We start from the raw sequence: 20160 nt of genomic DNA on the forward strand, positions 1-20160 counted from the left end.
TGGACCTCCCAGAGATACGCCTGCCTCTGCCTCCTGGGATTATAGGCGTTCCCCACCACGCCCTGCTAATTCTACCTCTTTGCAAGCCAACTTCCCCCCTTCCTATATTTTGGGGCTGAAACCTGGAGAGTTGGAAGACAGTCTCCAGTATCAGCACTTCTCCCATTAACTCTGAAGAAATGCTGGTTTCTGAACGCTTGGAGCCAGAGGAAGGGCCTGCTCCCCACACAGCACAGTGTGAATGTGGCACATAGCAAGAGCGCAGGGGACATTTATGCAAGAAACGCCTGCCTGCATGCACAGTGGGCGCAAAGCGTTCCCGAAGCACGTGTGCTTTAGGAGCTCAGCGCTCGGTAGGCAGCGAACCCCGAGCCCTGGCTTCGCGATGCAAGGGTTCGAATCCCCGACCTCGGGCGAGCGCCTCGCTGCCTTTGTGTCTCTGAGTGCCACTCCTCCGCCCGGTGCGTGGCGGCTGGCGGGCGGGAGGTTTCAGGACACTCCTCAGCACGGTCGGACAGGCCGGCCGGGCCCACGCCGCGCCCAGGCCCGAGCAGCTACCAGGGCGCGGAGCCGGCTCCGGGAAGCCGCGGCCTCCTCAGGCCGCGATAGTCGCGCGCCCGCGCCCAGGGCGGGGCGTCCACGCAGCCCCGCCGTCCCGCGGCCGCCCGCACCTCTTTCTCTCCCTCTCTCCCTCCCTCTCTCCCTCGCTCGCTCGCTCCGTCCCCGCTCCGAGAGGGCCGCGCTCGGCTCAGCAGCGCCTCCCGCGAGCCGCCACTGCCGCCGCCGCGGCCCCTCCCCCGCCCCCCGCGCGGCCGGCGCCCGTCACGTGACGCGCCGCAGCCAATGGCGGGCCGAGCCGCGGTCGGCGGCCGCCATTGCTGTCAGAGCGAGCAAGCCCGGGGAGGGAGGAGAAGCGCGGCCGACTAGGGAGGAGGAGGGGGGGGTGGGGAGGAAGAGGAAGGAGGGGACGGCGCTCGGCTGCCGGGGTCGCCCGCTGGCTTCGTCCGCACCCCCCCCTTCGCGGGCTCGCGCGGCGGCGGCGGCGGCGGCTCGGGGCGGCTGCGGGGCTCGCGTGCCTCACGCGCCGGCGCGGCCGAGGGCGAGTCGCCCGCCGGCTGGAGATAAACAAGGCGGCCGACGAGGCGGCGAGGCGGAGGCGGAGGCGGCGGCCCTGCGCGACAGAGGCGGGCGGCGTTGCCGCGCCGCGCCCCCCGCCGCCGCCGCCGCCGCCCTCGGGCCTCCCGCGCGGGCCTCGCGCCCCGGTGCCTGCGAGCCGCCGCCCGGCCCGGCCCGCTCCGACATGCCCCGCTCTGGCGGCCGGGCTCGCGGAGGACCATGACCGCCGCGGCGAACTGGGTGGCGAACGGGGCGAGCCTGGAGGATTGTCACTCCAACATCTTCTCGCTGGTGAGTGGCGGGGCGGGGGCCCGGGTGGGGGGCGCGACCTCCCCGCCGCGCAACTTTCTCCTCCCGGAGCCCTGGCGGCGTCGGCGAGCGCGGCGCCCGGCGTGGACGTGCGTGTGGAAGTCGGGGCGCTGCGGACGCTTGGGCGCGCTCGGAGCGCCCACCTCCGTGGCAATCACACCCCCCTTCCCCTCCCCTTCCCCCTCGGTTCTTTTTTTTTTCCTCCTCCTTCCCGAAATGTGAAAGGCTTAGAATTCTGCCTGTGCAGCCGCCGGCGCCGGCGATGTGCAGGCTCGTCCTCTTTCCCCGACCGGATCGTCCGCTCTCCCGCGTCTGCCTTCTGAATTTTCTTTTCTTTTCTTTCTTTCTTTCTTTTTTTTTTTTAAATTCCACAATGACACCTGCGATTTCGCCCGAAAACAGTTGATGGAAGGCGATTGTGTCAGGGAAAGGACTCTGGCAGCGGAAGCTCGCGCGGTTGTAAACACGGACACCCGCCCGCCTCTCGGGGCTTACTACGCCGGAGAGCGGGAGAGCCATTGCTCAGAACCCACGGAAGGTGGAGGAAGCTGCTGCTCCTCAACTCCCCTCCGCTGCCTTTAAAAACTGTTTTCTCTGCCCTAGCAAGGAACACACACACACACACACACACACACACACACACACACACACACACACACACACACACACGAGCAACAAGCTGGGCGGTTTGATAACATCGCTTTTATCTGCCTTCGCCTCTCCTCTCTCCCGCTCTCGCCTCTCTGATAATTGACAACTTTTGCTTTGGAAGTGCATCGCCTGCCTTAATCTCGAAGCATTTAGGGTGTCAATTGTTCTCCTGGAAGCCTGGCACCCGACGACAGCGGCTCGGTTCATCGAAATTAAAAATGTATAGGGCTCCAGCAACTCTTTCCTGGCGGTGGCAGTGACATTTGGTGGTAAATGCCATCTTTGCTTTTTATTGGGTCGTATTACCTAGCTCTGAAAACATTCGCGTTGTTAAACCTGGCGCTTAGACTGATAATAGGAATGCGTGGTACTTAAATACACGCTTTGTGCCTGAGTTACCGCAGTGGAGCTATGTGCCCGAGAGAGTAGGAATTTGTTTAAATATTGAGCAAAGATTTGTAAACAGATGTAAGGCAATTATGTTTCAAGCGTAGAATATAATTGGAAAATTGGTTGAACGGCTTATTTAATTTAGCTTTAAAAACTGAACTTATTTAGAGTTGTGTGCCCAATTTTTTTGGGGGGGGTTTGGAGGATGCTGCCTTTTGGAGAACATACATTTATTGCAAATTATTTTCTGGAACCCCTGCTGTATATAGAAGCTTTATTTCATCTCAGTCCTTGTTTACACTGGATAAATAATTTAGTGTTGAAATCGTAATTAGTTACATTTAATTATGGGTGGCATAGATGCTTTTTGTCCCCTTGGAGACTAGTGGAGAAATACGAATTCTTGCCAACTTTGAAAGTGTCATTTTATTTTCATGCAGATAAAGAAATAAAGCATGCATTTGGCCTACAAAGACCTAGTGACATAGTATTTCTACTTCTACTCATGTAACAGCGGGCTGATTTCTTCTCACCCTGAGTTTTATCTAGACGCTGAGTCTTAAGATTCAGTTAGAAGTTGGGGTTCTTCCCTTCGCTACTGTGGTAATTTACCCTTGATCTTTTGATAAACTGCTTTTGCCTTCCTGCCCCCCTTCCCTGCCTGTCATTTAGTATTAGGTTCAGGGACCTTCATAGATCAGCAAACGTATTGATTAGGGGGTATTTAAGATGGTTTTGTTTGGCGGCTGGGTGACCACATTGACATATTTACAGGTAATTAAAATAACCAAGTCAACCCGTATTAGTTCGGTAGAGCTCCCAAATTACCATACATCATGCTGACTAGTGATGGCTTGTGTGCATGTGGCTAATTTATACACGATGAATTGGGTGGACACATGAAGGACTATTGGAGCACAGCTGCACTGTGGGGTCTTTTCTTATCTCTGAGCTTTAAGGGGTGATAGTGTGGAGATGAGATATTTGAAATTCTTTGCTGAAGATTCTGGGCTTTCATTTTTACTGGCCTAAGGATGCATTCTGGGTATTTCTCCTCTAAACATCTTTAAACCAAAGAGTTGACTTTTGAATATAATTTAAAGTACAATGAACTTTTTGGGTAACCCATTGGAAATGTAGAAATGCTTAGATTGGTTTAAAAATGTAGAATGCTTATATTTCCTGGTATCTGGAGATGGATAAATGCTGTTTAACTTTCAAAAAATGCCTTATTTTTACTTTATGTGCATTGATTGATGTTTTACCTGCATGTATGTCTACAAGAGGATGTCAGAGTCTTTGTAATTGTAAGTTGTTATGTGGGTGCTGGGAATTGAACCTAGGTCCTCCAGAAGAGCAGCCAGTGCTGTTAACCCCTGCGTCATCTTTACAGCCCTAAAATTTATTTTTAAAAGAAAAAAAAAAGCAAATTGCAGATCATCTTTTTTTTTTATTTCAATTTGAGAACTTTTCCTGAAGACCATTTACAGACAGCAACCTGCTGTGTTAAGAATACATTGCCTAAAGAACATAGTTGATTCCAAAAGGGAGGCAGTCATCACCTTTTCAAAATCATGTGTTGTGTCCGAAGAGTTCTAGGTACTTAGCGTTTTGTACTTTTGACATTTTGGCCGCAGTTTTGTTTCTGAGCAGGGAAGAGTTATTCTAGAAAATGTGGCTGTACGCTCACCTTATAGTAGATGGAAGTGGAATCTGGGATAGGGCTGTGTGGAAACAGTGACCCGCCACTTTGTTATCCTGAGGTCATCAGCATGGCTTAGCAAAAGTTGGTTGAGCAATCAAGGCATCTTAAGATTTTAGTTTCTAGTCTTTTACTGCGTTTGTTTTCTGATATTGCCTGGAGTCCTATTTCCTACACTTTGTTTCCTTTTGCCACCTGGGTTTTCCTAACCTGTGAAAGGCATCGATGCATCTGATGCAGACCACGGTGCTGTTTCTTACTCCACAACTGTGAAATTTGTAGCCTCGGCAGTAAATTCATGCTTTGCTGCATCTTTATAATACGAACTGTTTTTGGGTGCTGCCCTTTAAGTTTTTGGGTGACCCCTGGTTTATTCACTCACTCATAATTCAGTAAGTGCACTTAATTTTCCTTTTTTGGAAACTGTAACAGTGTACCCTATGGCTGCAAGCTCACCCTGTGGGAAGACACATTATAATTTCCAGATACCCAGTGTATCTCTTTGTTTTTCTTTTGAGATAATGTGAAGAAAGTAACTTTGTGTCCTTTAGGCTAGACTTAAGTATGCTGGGTACTGGGGCTTAAGGTAGCCAATTTTAGTTCTTAAATGTTTGTTCCACATTCACGTTTGATTTGCTTAAAATCTCCCTGACTATAGATAATAGGGTAATGGTGTTAGATTCGCACTGAATTAAAACACATGTATACACATTAGTACTAACTTCCGACTGAGGACCATTCATTCTGTATTTGAAGCTTTTAGGGGAAATTGTTGTAGACCTCATTTCCTTTTGTCTTATGAGAATTATTTTCCCCTCCAGAAAAGGAAGGTAGTTGGAAATGTTGAAAACTTGAGATGTTTCAAACTTAGAAAAGAAATAAGGGGGACTATCAAATGGAAATAAGGAAAAAAGAGATTTGCTAAGGTTTCAAAGCGTCCCAATTCTGCACACAGTTGTGTTTTTTTTTCCACCCTAGTTTGCAGTTTTAATATTTAAAATAAAAGTACACTTAGAGCATCTTTTTCATAATGCTTCATTTTCTTTAATGAAAATATTTATAATATGCCAGTGTGTTTTCTGTTTAGCATTTGTTGTTAGTGACACATGGCATTATAGTATTTATATATTTTTTTTAATGGCAATAATTGCTGCCCGGTAATGGTTGCCATATTAACCTCCAATTGCTAGTAAATATTTTTAAGTACATAATAGACAGCAATTTAAGGCATACTGTAGCAGTTTACTGGACCGTTTTAAAGAGCCATTTGTACGTGTGATGAGTTCATAATTTAAAGAGAAATGATGTACCTGAGATCTGTATGTGCCAAAGGCTTTGGCATGCTCATTGAGAAAGAAGGCTGGTTCCATTCCTCTCTTTGTGAAGAAAGCAGGCAGGTTTGTGTTCAAGACAGGAAGTGTTTGTTGAGTGTATGCAGGCGCTTTTGTACCATTTCTTTGACCTGCTCTGGTCATTTTGTTATGAATATGTTAGATGATTTATATTGAAAAAAAGTCTCAAGGCATTTCTCTAAATATCATTGACTTAAAGTTGTGGCTTATTAATTAGTATGGAAAACTGATCTTTTTTTGTTCACTAGCTAATTTAGCCTAGTTAATTGTGAGCTAATTGTATTCATCAAACATTTTCAGAGTTCTATACTCCGAGATGAATAAAGACAGAATTGAGATGGAACTCTGTATCTGTGTGCAAAGGCATGCTGTAGATTATCTGAATGTTTTTATGAATAGTTCATTCAGCTATCAAAGTTTGATTCAGAGGTAGACTAGATATTTTTGAAGCGTTTGACTTATTTTTCAAGAGAAGATAATGTTATTTAAGCTAGTACAAGTACTGATTTGCATTCCCGTGAAAGAGGATGATATGTTTATTTCACAGGAGCTAGCCAGTGAGAGAGATTAGATAAAGCTCATGAAAATTAGAATGTGGTTGGATAGTAGGTGTGATTGGTAAATGGTGCTTTATAATCATTTCTTAGAAGCACAGAGAGCAGACTCTACAACATTGCTGCTAGTGTCCTTTAAGACACACTGCATGGGAATATGCCTGGTAGACTGTGTGTGGTGCCATTTACCAGAATCTCTGATCATTTTAGAAATAATTCTGTTGTTGCAAAGAAATAACAGTACATTGCAAAGACAGTTAATTAGATAGTGTAAATTAGATAGCCTATGGGAGTAGCTTTCCCCTCCCCCCAAAACAAGAAAATATAAAACAAGTCAACACACAGTTGCCTCTTAGGACTTGCTTAGAGTTTTAGAATTAGAGACTCAATATTTTTAAGTGTTCTTGGAATGTCTGACTTTGCCCTATTGATGGATCACATCCTTCTGATCAGGTTCATCTAATTCCCTTTTATGCTATATCTTCCTCTATTGTTTATTTGAAAGATTTGAAGGCGTTAGCTTTGTTCTGTTGAGAGAATTTACTTCATTACATAGGGGAGATGATATTTTGTTAATCTTGGTAAATATTAACACAAGTGAGGAATTATAAATTCAGACTCATTTGCATGAGTGAAATACTCATGCTTGCCCAGTATTTTAGTATAGGCACTTATGTCTATCAGCGTGGTTTTCTAGCTTTGTTTAGTTGATTGAAAACAGTTGTGAAATTTCTTAAAATGCTGTAGTCTGTTTCTTTGGGGAAGTTTTCCTCTGCTCCATTGTACAGCACTGTATTTAAGGCAGCAGTAGAGGAGACCACCCCTTCCTAGCTGCTGTGGTGGCTATCACTAGAGAGCCCTTCTCTCTGCGTGCATGTGTTGGTGATGTTTGTTGGACAAGTCTCCTTGAAGCTAGTGAAGTGTCTTTTAGACTGTATTTGGATTCCCGTCTAAAACCATAATATGACTGCTTTCTTTCCAGGGGAAAATTGGAAGAAATCAGTTTTGTCAAGGAAAATGTTCCTTCACTGGTGTCTCTGAATGTTTATTTTTTCATTCTCGGGGAATATTCTTAAAGCTGTATTTATATTACTTAACAGTAAAGCATACAGCTTTCTGCATTTTGTATCTTTTCAGGATAGTGAAATTCCATTACTGTTAAAGGAACTTCCTGGTTATTATATTAAAATTTCACTTTGGCATTATTTTGTATATCTTAAATTGTAGCTTTAACTTGATAAGGAATTTTTAGATCATTCATTCATCCATTCTTTCATAATCTCCTTGTCCTCCTTATCTCCACCCCACCCCCCACTCTTCTTTTTTTGTTATTTTTGAGATAGGGCTTCATTTTGTAGCCCAGGCTAGCCTGGAACTAACCAGAGAACCCAGCTGGCCTCCAACTCCTCAGGGTAATTGGGTCACCCAAGCCCCTTGAGTGCTGAGATTACTGAGTCTTCATTAGAGGCCCTGTCAAGTTCCACACCCAGAGAGCACACAGTGCGAGGAGAAAGCCAACTCCTATGAATTGTACTCTTGACACCCAGACACAGAGACATGTACACGCATGCACGCACGCACGCACCACACTCAAGTAAATGTAATACAAATCTGTTAGATCTTTTGACTATAATTTATTCTTAATTTGTATCAAATCACTGCATTAATTGGACATTTGACATTTGATCTTAAAATTGAAATTGAGGAAAACATTTATTTCTAATAAAATAGATAATTATGGACAGGATTTTCATAACACTATTGGAAATGTTTAAAACTGATATTCTAATACTTATGAAACTTTATGAAGATGATTCTCTGAGACAGGGCTGGCTATCCTCTGGCTGCCGCTTGCCTGAGACTCAAGGTAGGCTTTCTGCCTCTGCTTCTGCCTCTGCCCAGGAGTGCTAGGGTTATAGTTGCCTCACACCAGACTTGTTAAGTTGTAAAAACTGTTCAGTATCGCGTCCTCTCTAAAGGTTTCCTTGGTTTCCACAGGCAGAACTAGTTGCTCAGATTCTTGATACACCTCTGAGAAGCAGATGAGTTTTTGCAAGGCACTGACCCAGTCAAAATCATCTTGCTGTTCTCGCTGCACTTTAGGTATTCATTCCTTGCTGTCAGACAGTTCCCTTCATTCCAGAGGTGTCTTCGGGGTTGTTTGGGTTTTGATTGGAAGTATGCCATTAAAGACTTTTGAGTTGGGCCTGGAGCCTCATGCCTTTAACTCTACCACTGAGGAGGGAGAGGTAGAGGATGTCTGTGAACTTGAGTTCAGCCTGGTCTATATAGAGTTCCAGAATAGCCAAGGCTACATAGAGAGACTTTGTCTCAAACACACACCAAAACAAAGCAAAACAAAACAAAAAACCCAAACCCAAACCAAAAAAATGTAAGATAACTTAGTAGATGATTGTTGTGTTGTCTGAATTCTGTTAGTGAGGCTGAATGTACTGTGACTGGTGATCCTGAGTTATCAGAGCTTGCTGTGCTGCAGTTTTGTGATCTTTGGAAGTTAAATCTGGCCCTACCAAGAGTCCTTTACTTTTGCTCTACAGGTTGTGTAGGGGCTTTTGCTCAGCCTTTAGTTAAACGGTCACTTTTCATGAGCCCCAGTAAAGAGCCCAGTAAAACAGGCAGTGAACTGGAACAGGGAAATTTGAGCCGAATTTTTTTTTTCTAGTAATTAGGCAAATCAGGTTGGGCACAACCTCTGAACCTAATGGAAATATAGAAGGCAGGGGATGTAAAAAGTCCTCTGAGTACATCTCATTTGTTTTAATAAACAGTTCCCTGGCTGACTCAGAGAGTTTCTGTAGCTTCTGCCAGTGTGCTGGGATTTCGGGTGTGCCCTGGAGGTCTTAAGCACACGACCACACAGGCCCCAGTGGCTAAGCAGGCACCCAGGAGGCTGTTGGTGAGGGAGCTTCTGCTCTCTGCCCTCGCCCATGCTGTTCTTGGTCTTCCTCACAAGTGAGCCACGACTGAGAGGAGAGCCATGGAATCCAGCTTTGCCCCTGGCGAATTTAAAGTGCGGTTAGATTCCCTACCTGCTTTGAGCTGTAACTGGCCAGACTAGAACTTGGACCCTGGCTCTTACTTGGTAGTTGATGGTTACTCCCTTGGCAGCTCTGGAGTGCCCTTTGGCCTTAATAGCAAGTCTGTTAATGTTTTGCGATTGGCCTGAGAGAATGTTAGAAACATAAATACATTGTTCTTCTAAACACCACTCACCATTAGCCTGACATGCCAGTTCTCCATTTTGCTGCTCTGAAGAGTAGTTGAAGGCTGCCTGCCCAGTTTCTGATTTTCATTTAACAATGTGTCTCAGAGCATCCCGCTGTCACTGAAGGAAGGGTCCTGTGAAGAGTGCCGTAAGTTTACTATAGAATTTGAAATGCCTGTGTGCTCCATATTCTGAGATATTAGGCACGATTCTTTGTAGGTTTGTTTTCACCAAAACCCCTCCCTGCCTGGGGCTGTTGCAGGGATGATGCTCGGTGCCCACTACCTTGTGCTGCGTTTGGTGCCTGGCATTAGAGAGCACTGCTTTTCCTGACATTTTCCTGGACGTCCCACAGCGGGAGTATCAGCAGCACTTTCCCTTAGCTTGTTGTTTGAGCCTCCTCTGCCTTGGGCAATGGGCCTGCCCTCCTCTCAGCCCAGGGGAGGATTGCTGGTGGTGGACGCTTGAAAGTATGGAGAGGCCATGGTGTGCAGCTTAAAGAACAGCAGTTCTACAGGGAGGGCGCGGGCACCCCCGCCTCCATACGGCTCTCCCTGCTGGCACCTCATTAACATGTTGAGAGCATTGGCAGGTTCTGTGATGTTATCAGGAAAGAAGATTTTGTTTCTTTACCTTGTAGCTCTTCTGTCCTTAGACCATCTGAGAGACAGGCCTTTCGCTTGCTGTTTTATGTGGTAAATGAGGACTTCTGAGACTCAAGGAGATAAAAGAGATTTGGGGGTGAGATTGGACAGAATAGCCAATAAGCTAATATTTAGAAATGTTATTTTTTGTATGCTGTGCTTGAGAAACTTAGGTTATGTATAATTCATTTAGGAATAATGCACATCAGAAATGATTAAAATCTAGCTTGCACTTACTAAAGGGCTCAGGGTCTGGTGTGTGGGGAAGACCTATGTGTACTATTTAATTTCCCAGATGCTGTACCTCAGACCCAGAGGGAGCTTTAAACTGGCCTTGGGAGGGGCGGAGCTTAGGCTAGGGCTCCTGGGGAGTGAGAAAGACCTTCTGTGGGATACAGTTCACATCTTTTAGTTTGCTGGGAGACTTTGCTGAGGTGGCATGTAGAAAGAACACTCTAGTTTATGACCCTGATTCTTGGCTTCCTTTTAAAACAAAGCACCAAAACTTACTGAGGTGGAATTTTCATTAGGTGGAAAATTTGAAGTGTGGGCAGGCCAGTGTAGATTAAGAAACGGTGATGTTAAAATAATCTTCTGATTCCTGAAATAATTCAGCTCTGAACTTTAAGGAAACAGAGCTACATTGTGCAAAGTGCTAACAACTAAAGTGACAAATATTTCAGAACTGGACAGACGTGAAATCTTAAATGAGCAGATGGGACACAAAATGAGAATGGGAGATAATCCAAGACAATATAGAAACTATTAAGAGAAATGAATTGAGGAAAAGCAAGTGTGTTAAATGGTATTACATTGAATATGTGTTTAAAAGCCTTTCTAGGACTGCTCTCACCCACAGACAAATTGGAGCTCTTGAGCCGTCTGAGCCACCCTCCTCCAGATTGCGCACATGTTACACGCTGGTTTGTAGATCACGATTGTTTCTCATGGAGTGACCCTGCTGCTGTGGGCGGATTTAAGTCTTGAGTGTGTGTGCTTGTGTGCTTTAGGTAGACAGTGAAATTTGTTTTCTCTGACATGAAAGTAAACAAAGAGGGTAATCATAGTTTTTAAGGGCAGTCATGGACCTTGAGTGGCAGGTGAGGCTTGCTGTCTGACTGCTCAGTGGTTGATGACAGTAAGGGTGGAATCTGTACCCCCATGAGCCAAGGGGATGGATGGATGGCCATGAGCCAGCCTGGGTCTCACGAGGGAGTAGGAAGACCAGCTCCCCAATGGCAGATTTGCTTTTGTTGTAGATTAGGAACAACAGGGACAGGAAAAGGTGGAGATGTACTCTTGCTGGTGTGGCTGGGAAGGGGCCTCTTAGAGATAAAGGATGAGAGTATAAGAAAGGAGTAAGTGTGCAGGGGACAAGGCAGACTCACGGCAGCTGGAGTTTGCCTGAGCCCAAGGAGTTAGAGTACTATGTTTTATTTTGAACAAACAAAATCTTAAACAAAATTCTGCCTTTTAAGATCACACTTATTTGTGTGTGTGTAGAAGTGGGGAGGGTTGCTATAGGTGTGTGGGAGATACAGGACAAGTTGTGACATCGTTCTTTCTTACTTTTCAGGTCCTGCAGACTGAACTCAGGACCTAGGCTTGGCAGCAAGCACTGTACTCACTGAGCCCTCTCACTGACCCCCAAATAATTTATTAAATTGTAGCTAAAACGTTTGTACTTCTATGTTATAGTGATTCATAGCAACAATCTTTTAATTTTTTTTCTTATTATTTGTTTGTTTTTGAGACAGGGTCTCACTGTATCTGTGACTGTCATGGAATTTATTATATAGACCAGGTTGGCTTCAAACTCACAAAGCTTTGCCCGCCTCTCTCCCAAGTGCTGGGATTAAAAGTGTGCATCACTACAGCTATCCTAACAAGTGCTTTTTTAAAAAGAAAATTTCTTTTAATAAGTGACTTGGGCTTGAGCACAGCCCCCAGGAGGAGCTTGGCTTTAGCATTGGCATGCAGCTGTGGGTGTTAGTAGTGAGGAATCCCTTCCCAGACTGGTGAGATGGAAAGAGACAATGCACTCCTACATATTGAGGACTGTCCTCAGGTTTCCACGTGTGTGTGGGGGCATGCTTGTGCATGTGTGTGTGCGTGCATATGTGCGTGCGCACACACAATTCCAGGCCCATTGGATTCTTTGTCCTCTCAGACACTGAGTAATGGTACAGTGACCTTTGCTGTCAGTGAGGTGGGCAGTGGTTGGCCTGGATATTGAGTCACGTCTTGGCAGAGGGCTCACAGGGATAATAAAATTCCTCTCAGAAATAAAGGATGTGCAGTGCATGGTGGTGCATGGCTTTAATCTTACCACTGGGAGGCAGAGTCACAATGGGTTTCTGTGAGATCCAGGGCAGCCAGACTGGCATGGTGAGATCCTGTTTAAAACAAAACAAAATCCCTCACCTCCAATTTGAACATTTTCTCAGTTTTAAGCGATAGAGATAGGTGTTGTATTAAAACATGGAATTGAAGTCCTATAAAAATGTGATGTAATCCTAGAACAATTGATACTTAAAGAAATTTAGTTATATAATAATTACTCTAAACAAGGGTGAGGACTTTAAAATACAAAAACCACATTTATCCATTTTGTGTGTGTGCCTGCATGTGTGAGTGTGTGAAGATCAGAACTGGGAGTCAGTCCTCTCATTTGGCCATGCTTCTGGGGATTGAATGCAGGTTGTTAGACTTGCCAGTAAATTACTTTACCCACGGAACCATCTTGTTAGCCTTTGGCAGTAATTAAAACAAAACAAAAAACAAACAAACGAAAAACCCAAACAAACTCATGTAATACCTGAGCAGTTTATCATTTAGAGTTTATGCCAGAGCATAGAGCTAAGCAATGTATTTATCCTACCATTCCAAATCGCAGGTTCTTAACTAATGTTTAAGGCACTCAAAACAAGGTATGTTAGTTTCTATAGAGTAGACCCATCTACACAGATTGAGCGGTGTCAGGTTCCCAGGACTCAATTCATGGCCTTTGGAATGGCACAGATCTCAGGACACTTGCCGCACACACCTGATGATCTGAGTTCCATCTCCTGGACCCCAAAATTATTCTCTGATTTATACGTGTGCATGTGGGCTCATGTACGTGTGTGTGTGTGTGTATGCAGACACACACACACACACACATACACACACACACACACACACGAGTGGTGGTGGTGGTGGGGAGAGACTCAATTCATGGTGTATAAGTTACTTGAGATATATGTTCAAAGTAAAATTGTTGGTATTGGTGCTCTGATGGTGAGTCTGGGCTTTGTCATGACAGATGGTCCTAGTTTTGAGTCTGTCTGTAGAATCCTTTAACATTGAGTTACATTGTAGATACTTGTGAGCACTCATGCTTTGGACTGTGAAAGCTAATAAATTAACTTTTAAAGTAAATTTTATGCATTTAATTTGAAGTAGAAGTGCTTGCTTGTATTCGGGAAATTTTTCTAATGAAATTAAGACAAATGGCTTGTGTTGGTAGTTTATGTGGTAAACTCTGTAACAATCCACAATGACAGTGAGTGGGTCTCACCAAGACAGGCATTTATATGCTAAAGTAACTGAGTTATGCTATCCAGCTGTCTTACAAGATAGGTATGCTGCACTGTTAAAGACCAAAGGAGCTGACTTGACAATTTCCAGAAAGTTGTGAGAAACTGAATGGTAAATATTAACATCTATTTTAAAAAATGCCTTGGATTTTAATATTGGCACAGAGCATAGGAATATTTTAAACAGCCCAGTTGAGTGTTCGTGTTTTGTGTTGCAGCTTTATTTAGCTGTTTGTAATGGTTGATGATAATATTGTATGGTTTTGATGAATGGATTTGTCAGCTACAGACATGTATAATAAATAGTACCCCAGTTGGCTATAAAACAGCAGTTCTAGGCCTCATTGGAAATAGTTTACTATTTAATATCTGCTTTTGACTTGATGGCAGCAGACAAGACTAAGGGATAAGAGTTGGATCCCAGGAAGGAGCTAAGTGCCCCCTCTTTCAGAAGGCAGTCAGAAGAGTTTAGAGACACAGAAGCACCATGGTGGGCAGAGGAGGAAAAAAAATGATGAGGGAAAAGACTTTTTTTTGGTGGTGGTGTGCATTAAACTAGGACCTCGTACATGCTATGTAGGCACTCTCTTACTGAACTATAACCCCAGCCCAAGGACGGCTTTTAAGAGGATTCTAGGCACGAGAAAATGCAGGGTCAGCAGGAATGAAGAAAAGGGAATGAATTTAAGTAATATTTTTGGAGGTAGAAGTGACAGGGTGAGGTGAGCAATTTCATAGAGGTCAAGTGGTAAACAACTGTGGTTTTATACCATTTGCATTCTTGTGCATGCAAATCAAGGAGGAGCTGTTGGCAGCAGTCAGGAGCTTCCTTAGACTGATGCTTTAAGCACCGGTGCAGGAAGCATTTTCTGACCCTACGTTCCCAAGCCTCGCAGAATTGGAACAACCCTCAATGCAGGAGAGTGTAACATCAGTGCTTATGGGCAGCCTGTTCCCCAGAAACAGTAAGATTTATGAGGCAAGAGAAAGGACGGAAGGGAAGGTAGGAAAGGAGGATGCTAGATGGGAGGGAGATGGGTGTGTAGGGCCTTGGATAGGGGTGGTGGTAGTGTGTTGTGTGGAGGTGTGAGTCAGACTATTTCGGCAGAGGAAGAACTCAGGAAAATTCAGTTATCAGAAGTGGGCACAGAGAAGCCCTGACAGGAAGAAAGGAAGTAGAGGGTAAGAATGCTTACAGCAGTGGCCCTCTCTCAGCCTGGGCCACCCAGTCCTCTGCTGTGAGCAGGGGAAGCTGGGTAAAGCAAGTCCATCTTTCCATTGTGCAGCTGCTATGGACGTCTATACTGGCTTCCTATTAACTTGAAGGCCGTGGTAGTTTTGGTAGGAGATGCTTAAGCTTTGGGGCCCCAGTAGATGAAGGAGAAGTGCATGTTGGTAAGGTATGCAAGCAGTTGAAAAGTACGGGTACCTATTCCTTGTTCTAATCCCCTCCATCTTCACTCCTAGCCTCCTAGTCTTGTTGCCTTGGTTTAGCACTTAGCTTTCTGATTGTACAGGTTTTGTATAGTTACTTGGAGTGACATTTGCCATGTCAGTTTTGCCTCACATACTTGGAAATTTCTCTTCCTACTTCTCTACTCCCCCCTTCCTTCCCTGCTTGTGTGCTGGCCCCTACTGCCTTCCTTTTCCAGCCCTCACCTGACCTCCTTGTGCTCTGGAGCCTTTTCTGCTACCACTGTGCTGTGACTTGGCAGCGCCTTGTCTCAGTTAAGCCCTGAGATGTGCATAGGCACCGCAGGAGCTTTTCATGGCAGCGCGTGGTGTGGTGGGGCCTCTCCAGTTGTTTCGAGAGCACTTACTGGCACGGTATGTACTGTCCAGCCCTTGTCGGCCGGCTGTGAACTCCCTCAGTCTTCCCAGGTGGGGAGAGACCCCCCTTGGCCACCCGGAAGCGAGGGTTGGCTCTCTTGCAGCTGTCATGTTTCTTTAATTTCTCTCCAGGAGAGGTAGTACTAATGAAATACAAAATATTTTCACAAAATAAAACTTCCAGGAACTGAAACTATAAAAATGATGTGCAGCTGAGTCACTCCCTTAGCTGAGGCTCCTCCAGCACCGCCTTCTCGGCAGGTGTGCATCTCTGCTGCACTGTAACCACAGCGCACATAGCAGCCTTTATTCAATTGTATCCACCAACATTTTCCATGTGGTTACAATTTTTATAATTATAATTTTAATGGAAAAGTAATTTTTTTATAAATTAAATAGAATATTACTTAATTATTCTCAGATTCAAGCAGTATGGAAGTGGCTAACATAAACCATAAAGGTCCTCTTTTCCCTCACCAACCAGAAGTTTTACTTTGCATTATTCCAGGCCCCCCACCTCAGTTCTTATGTATGTCTCTGTATGCCTGCTCACGCAGTCAGATTGTTGTACTAGATTGTAAAACAGTGCATGGAAGTCACACATGAACTGGAACATGTAGCGAGCTGTATATTTTCAGCATGAGCACCCCAGCTGTGTCCTCAGAGTGGCTCTGACCTTGAGTCTTCTGTTGTCACCATGCACACATACTGTGGGGTGTTCTACAAGTTGGTAAGTAGAGTCATGCTGTGTTCTGTGACAACTTGCCCTCCCAGCTTCATAGTCTCCTGCACAGAGATGCAGTTGTAATTCAGTCTGTGCCAGTTCCTGTGTGCTCTCTTGACGATGGATGATTTTTGGCTATAAGATTAGAGAGGGGCGGTGACTGTCTTTCCCTGTAATGAGCTTTCCTGCTCTGTGTTGGGGGAGTTTACAGTTTCTTTTTCCTTTTCTGTTATTTCTGTTCAGCAGTAACATCCTTTCTCCTAAGTTGATGTACTGTTTGCTTAATCACCAGTTATGAGAAGCATTAAGACACTTTCATTTTTCTTTAATAATAAACAGTAGATTTTGATAGACACAACCGTGAGCTCTTTAAGAACATATATCAGTTTACATTTCTATAGACAGTGTATAATTCCCATTTTTCTATCTTATCTATCCTGGAAATTGCTCAATTTATGTTCTTTTCCTCTTTGAGCAAACATTTTAAGTTTTGGTTTTTGATTTCCAGTGAGATTATGGATTTCTCGTAAATATTTGTGTGGGAATATAGGTTTTTTTTTTTAAGTTTTCTTTTTAAAGTGTTTAATATCTATGAAGGCCCTTTTCTTCCCTGAGTCTCTGACCTACACTAGGTGGGAATGAATCTGTAATCCAAGGCTACCCTCCCCTGCTGCTCATTTTCCCCAGCTTGGGCTCTTTTGAACAGAAGCCATCATGACTTGCTGCTGCAGCTGCTAGCCAGAGCACACAGTCCGCTCACCCACTCGGTGCTCAGAGGAGAAAACCTAGTCTAGTCAAGAACCTCAAGTGTCAGCCACATGGTAGCACTGAGCTCGTGAAGCCTGTCTCTCCATGTCCCAGTCCTGCCAGGACTTCTGGGATGCACCAGTCTTTACTGGTGGCTATTTTTCTTTTTTTGAGCCCTTAAAGATTAACAATGGAAACCGCAACGTTCAGTACAAGTATGAAGGTAGAAATCACTGGGGCATATAGATTTGCCAGATTAATGAAGTGATAATACAGTTTACATTTTAAAAAAGTTTCATCAGAGATTAATGCAGTAATAATGCAGCTTTAGATTGCTTCATACAGATAAGCAATTGTCTTTTCCTCTTAGACTTTGATTCTGAATGGAATCATCTAGAAAGGGGAAAATTAGGATAGCTAATTGTTTTGATTCATGGCGAGAAAGGTAAAAACCCTGTGTAACTATAATCTGGAAGCATCTTACTTATAGTCTTTTAGCTTTTACAATAAATATCCCATCACTCAGGTACTCATGTCAGAAATGATTTATTCCAGCAACACATTCATGTGCCTATTTAAAGATACATGAATAGTCCAGACATGAGCAGAACTAATTTCTTTTTTATAAGCTTGACACTTGGAGGCAGACATTTGGAGCTGTTTTCTATTTACCGCTCCATTGTCTGTCACCAGTTGTATAAGGTCCAAGATGACCATTCAGATTCTGTTCTTCATGGTGGGTCTATGTTATGATAGTCCCTGTAGAAAACTTCTGAACACGGATTCTTGAGTGTGTATTCTTACCCTGAGCAGTGTGAAGGAAGGAGCAGTTCATATGCGTGGACCATGTTTGCTCTTCAGGATAAGTAACGTGTATACTCATGACATTGCTGTCCTTGGGAATGAATCCTCACTGTGGAAACACACTGGAAGCTTATCCTCATGTTTCACAATAATTCTCTTTGAGCTAAGTTTAATAAAAAAAAAATGTTGCTAGACGTGGTCTCCCTTCAACACCGCTGTACCATAGGGAGAGCCTGTTTCAAAGGAAAAAAATGAAAATACCCAGTCCTGAATTTAAAAAAATGAAATATACAATAAAGCCTGGCTTTATTGTATATCCCAAGTTTGTGGGTCTCCTGTCTTCTTCCCAAGTGCCGAGGTGGACGGGGAAGCCAGTGCTCATCTGTGGTTAGACCTAGGGGTAAATTACAAGACTCACAGGCACCTTGGATTGTTATTGTACCCACACATAAACTTTTGGACGTATTTATTGAGATAGATTTTTTTTTTACAGGAAATACACCCATTTAAAGAGTGTACTTTCATACACACAGGGTTTCTTGTGCATGTGAGGAGGTGCGCTCTGTGTGAGGTCAGAGGACATTCAGTGCTGCAGAAGGCTCCCACATGCCCTTGCAGCCAGGGCTCCCAAGTGCCAGCTTCTCCACCCTTAAACCACATGTCTGTTGTCACAGGAGAGTAATTTTGCCTTTTCTGGAGTTTTTTTTTGAAACTGGAACAGTATATAGTCTTTGTCTTCATACTATGGTTTAAGCACACCAGTCTTTTTTTTCCTCTTTGAATAGCTGCTGGAATGAATATACCACAGTTTGTATTATGCATTTATTTATTGAGGATATGAAAATTGACATGCTAACTTGAGTGTTTTTATTTTTGTAAATAAATAGAAAGTTCATTTGATAAAGGACTGTCAAATTTAAAAAATGGTATGTTACTTGACCTCCTCCCAGCTGTGCGTGTCCTGTAGTTGGTCTGCATGCTGGCATCGTGTAGTCCACTTAGCTGTTAAGAATACTAGACAGTCTCTGGACCAGCAACATGGCTGGGGCAGGGCAACGGCCAAACCTGATGACTTGAGTTTAAGCCCCGGAACCCATATAAAGGTGGAAGGTTGTAACTTACTCCAAAGACTTGCCCTCTGACCTCCATACACATGTATGTCACATCACATCTCTCTCTCTCTCATACACACCCCACACATACATATGCTAATAGTAATATAGCAATAATAACAATATTTACAAATTAGCCTTTTTATAGAACAGTAGCAGTGACTGATTTTAATTTGTAATTCATTAATGATTATTGAAGAGTGATATATTTTTGTCTGCATATTATACCACTTATATACATTTTTTGATTTGCTTATTGGCATTTTTTTTCCAATTTAAAAACAAAACTGTTTTCTTGGATTGTAGGGATTCCCGAACTGTCCTGTTCTGTGTCCATTATGAGCATTGCACATAATTCCTCCCAACTCTGCTTGCCATTTTGTTTTTCAGCTGTGTTCTTTGAAGAATAAATCTCAAATATTGAATGTAATTTATTATTTTCTCTCATAATTTATACTCATTTTGCTCTAAGAGGTCTTTGTTATCACAGAATAATAAAAAAATGTAGAAAACCCGATTAATTAGTGTATGTAGGCTGCTCACCCTGTATGTGTGATAATTTTTTCAAGATTCTTGTTCACTTAACTTGCTGTCTTTATTGACATTAAGGTTGTCAGTAGCTAGCTTGCCTTCTCAGTGGTCAGTTGTGTGGTGATACACTTCTCCTGTATAGGAGCTTGTCTTTTTATAGCCAGGGTTTCATCTAATGCAGGGCCCCTCAGCAGTCCTGATGCAGCCACCTTAATACAGCTCCTCATGTTGGTGACCCCCAACCATAAAGTTATTTTTTTTGTTGCTACTTCATCACTGTAATTTTGCTGCTGTTATGAATCATAATGTAAATATCTGCGTTTTCTGGTGGTCTAGGCGACCCCTGTGAAAGGGTCATTTGACCCTCCTCCCAAGGGCTCAGAACTCACAGCATGAGAACCACACTGGTCTAGAGAACCTTAGTCTGGTTTATGAATCTTTTAAAAGAACCAGCTTTTTGTTTTTCTGAGTTTCTTTTTAGTCTCTTTATATTTCTTACTTTTTGATGTTATTCCCTTCTGTTTACTCTGCTTAACGTGTCTCCCTGTAAGTTCTAGTGGTAGAAGCTTAGAGTCATGATTCTGTGTGTACCTTTCTAGGGCAGGTAGTTACAGTTAGGGTTCTCTTCGGATACTCTAATTCTGTCTCACACACTTGATGTATTAGAATCAGCCATCAGGCCGGGCGGTGGTGGCGTATGCCTTTAATCCCAGCACTCGGGAGGCAGAGGCAGGCGGATCTCTGTGAGTTTGAGACCAGCCTGGTCTACAAGAGCTAGTTCCAGGACAGGCTCCAAAAACACAGAGAAACCCTGTCTCGAAAAACCACAAAAAAAAAAAAAATAGAATCAGCCATCTGTTCAAAGGGTTCTGTGCCATTTAGAAGTTTAA

The 20160-nt window shown here is 43.8% G+C and overlaps 1 protein-coding gene across 3 annotated transcripts in view; it reads left to right on the plus strand.

Annotated features, from left to right (window-relative positions):
• Positions 1–901: 901 nt before the first annotated feature.
• Positions 902–20160, plus strand: part of Med13l (mediator complex subunit 13L) — a 229934-nt gene continuing 210675 nt past the window's right edge. For all 3 annotated transcript variants that reach the window (XM_075982008.1, XM_075982023.1, XM_075982014.1), the window contains exon 1: positions 902–1407. In XM_075982008.1, coding sequence (XP_075838123.1) covers positions 1336–1407 — 72 coding nt within the window. In that variant the 5' untranslated portion in view covers positions 902–1335. The remainder of the gene's footprint in view (positions 1408–20160) is intronic.

This window comes from Microtus pennsylvanicus, chromosome 1 (genome assembly GCF_037038515.1).
Source record: "Microtus pennsylvanicus isolate mMicPen1 chromosome 1, mMicPen1.hap1, whole genome shotgun sequence".
NCBI classification, from domain to species: domain Eukaryota; kingdom Metazoa; phylum Chordata; class Mammalia; order Rodentia; family Cricetidae; genus Microtus; species Microtus pennsylvanicus.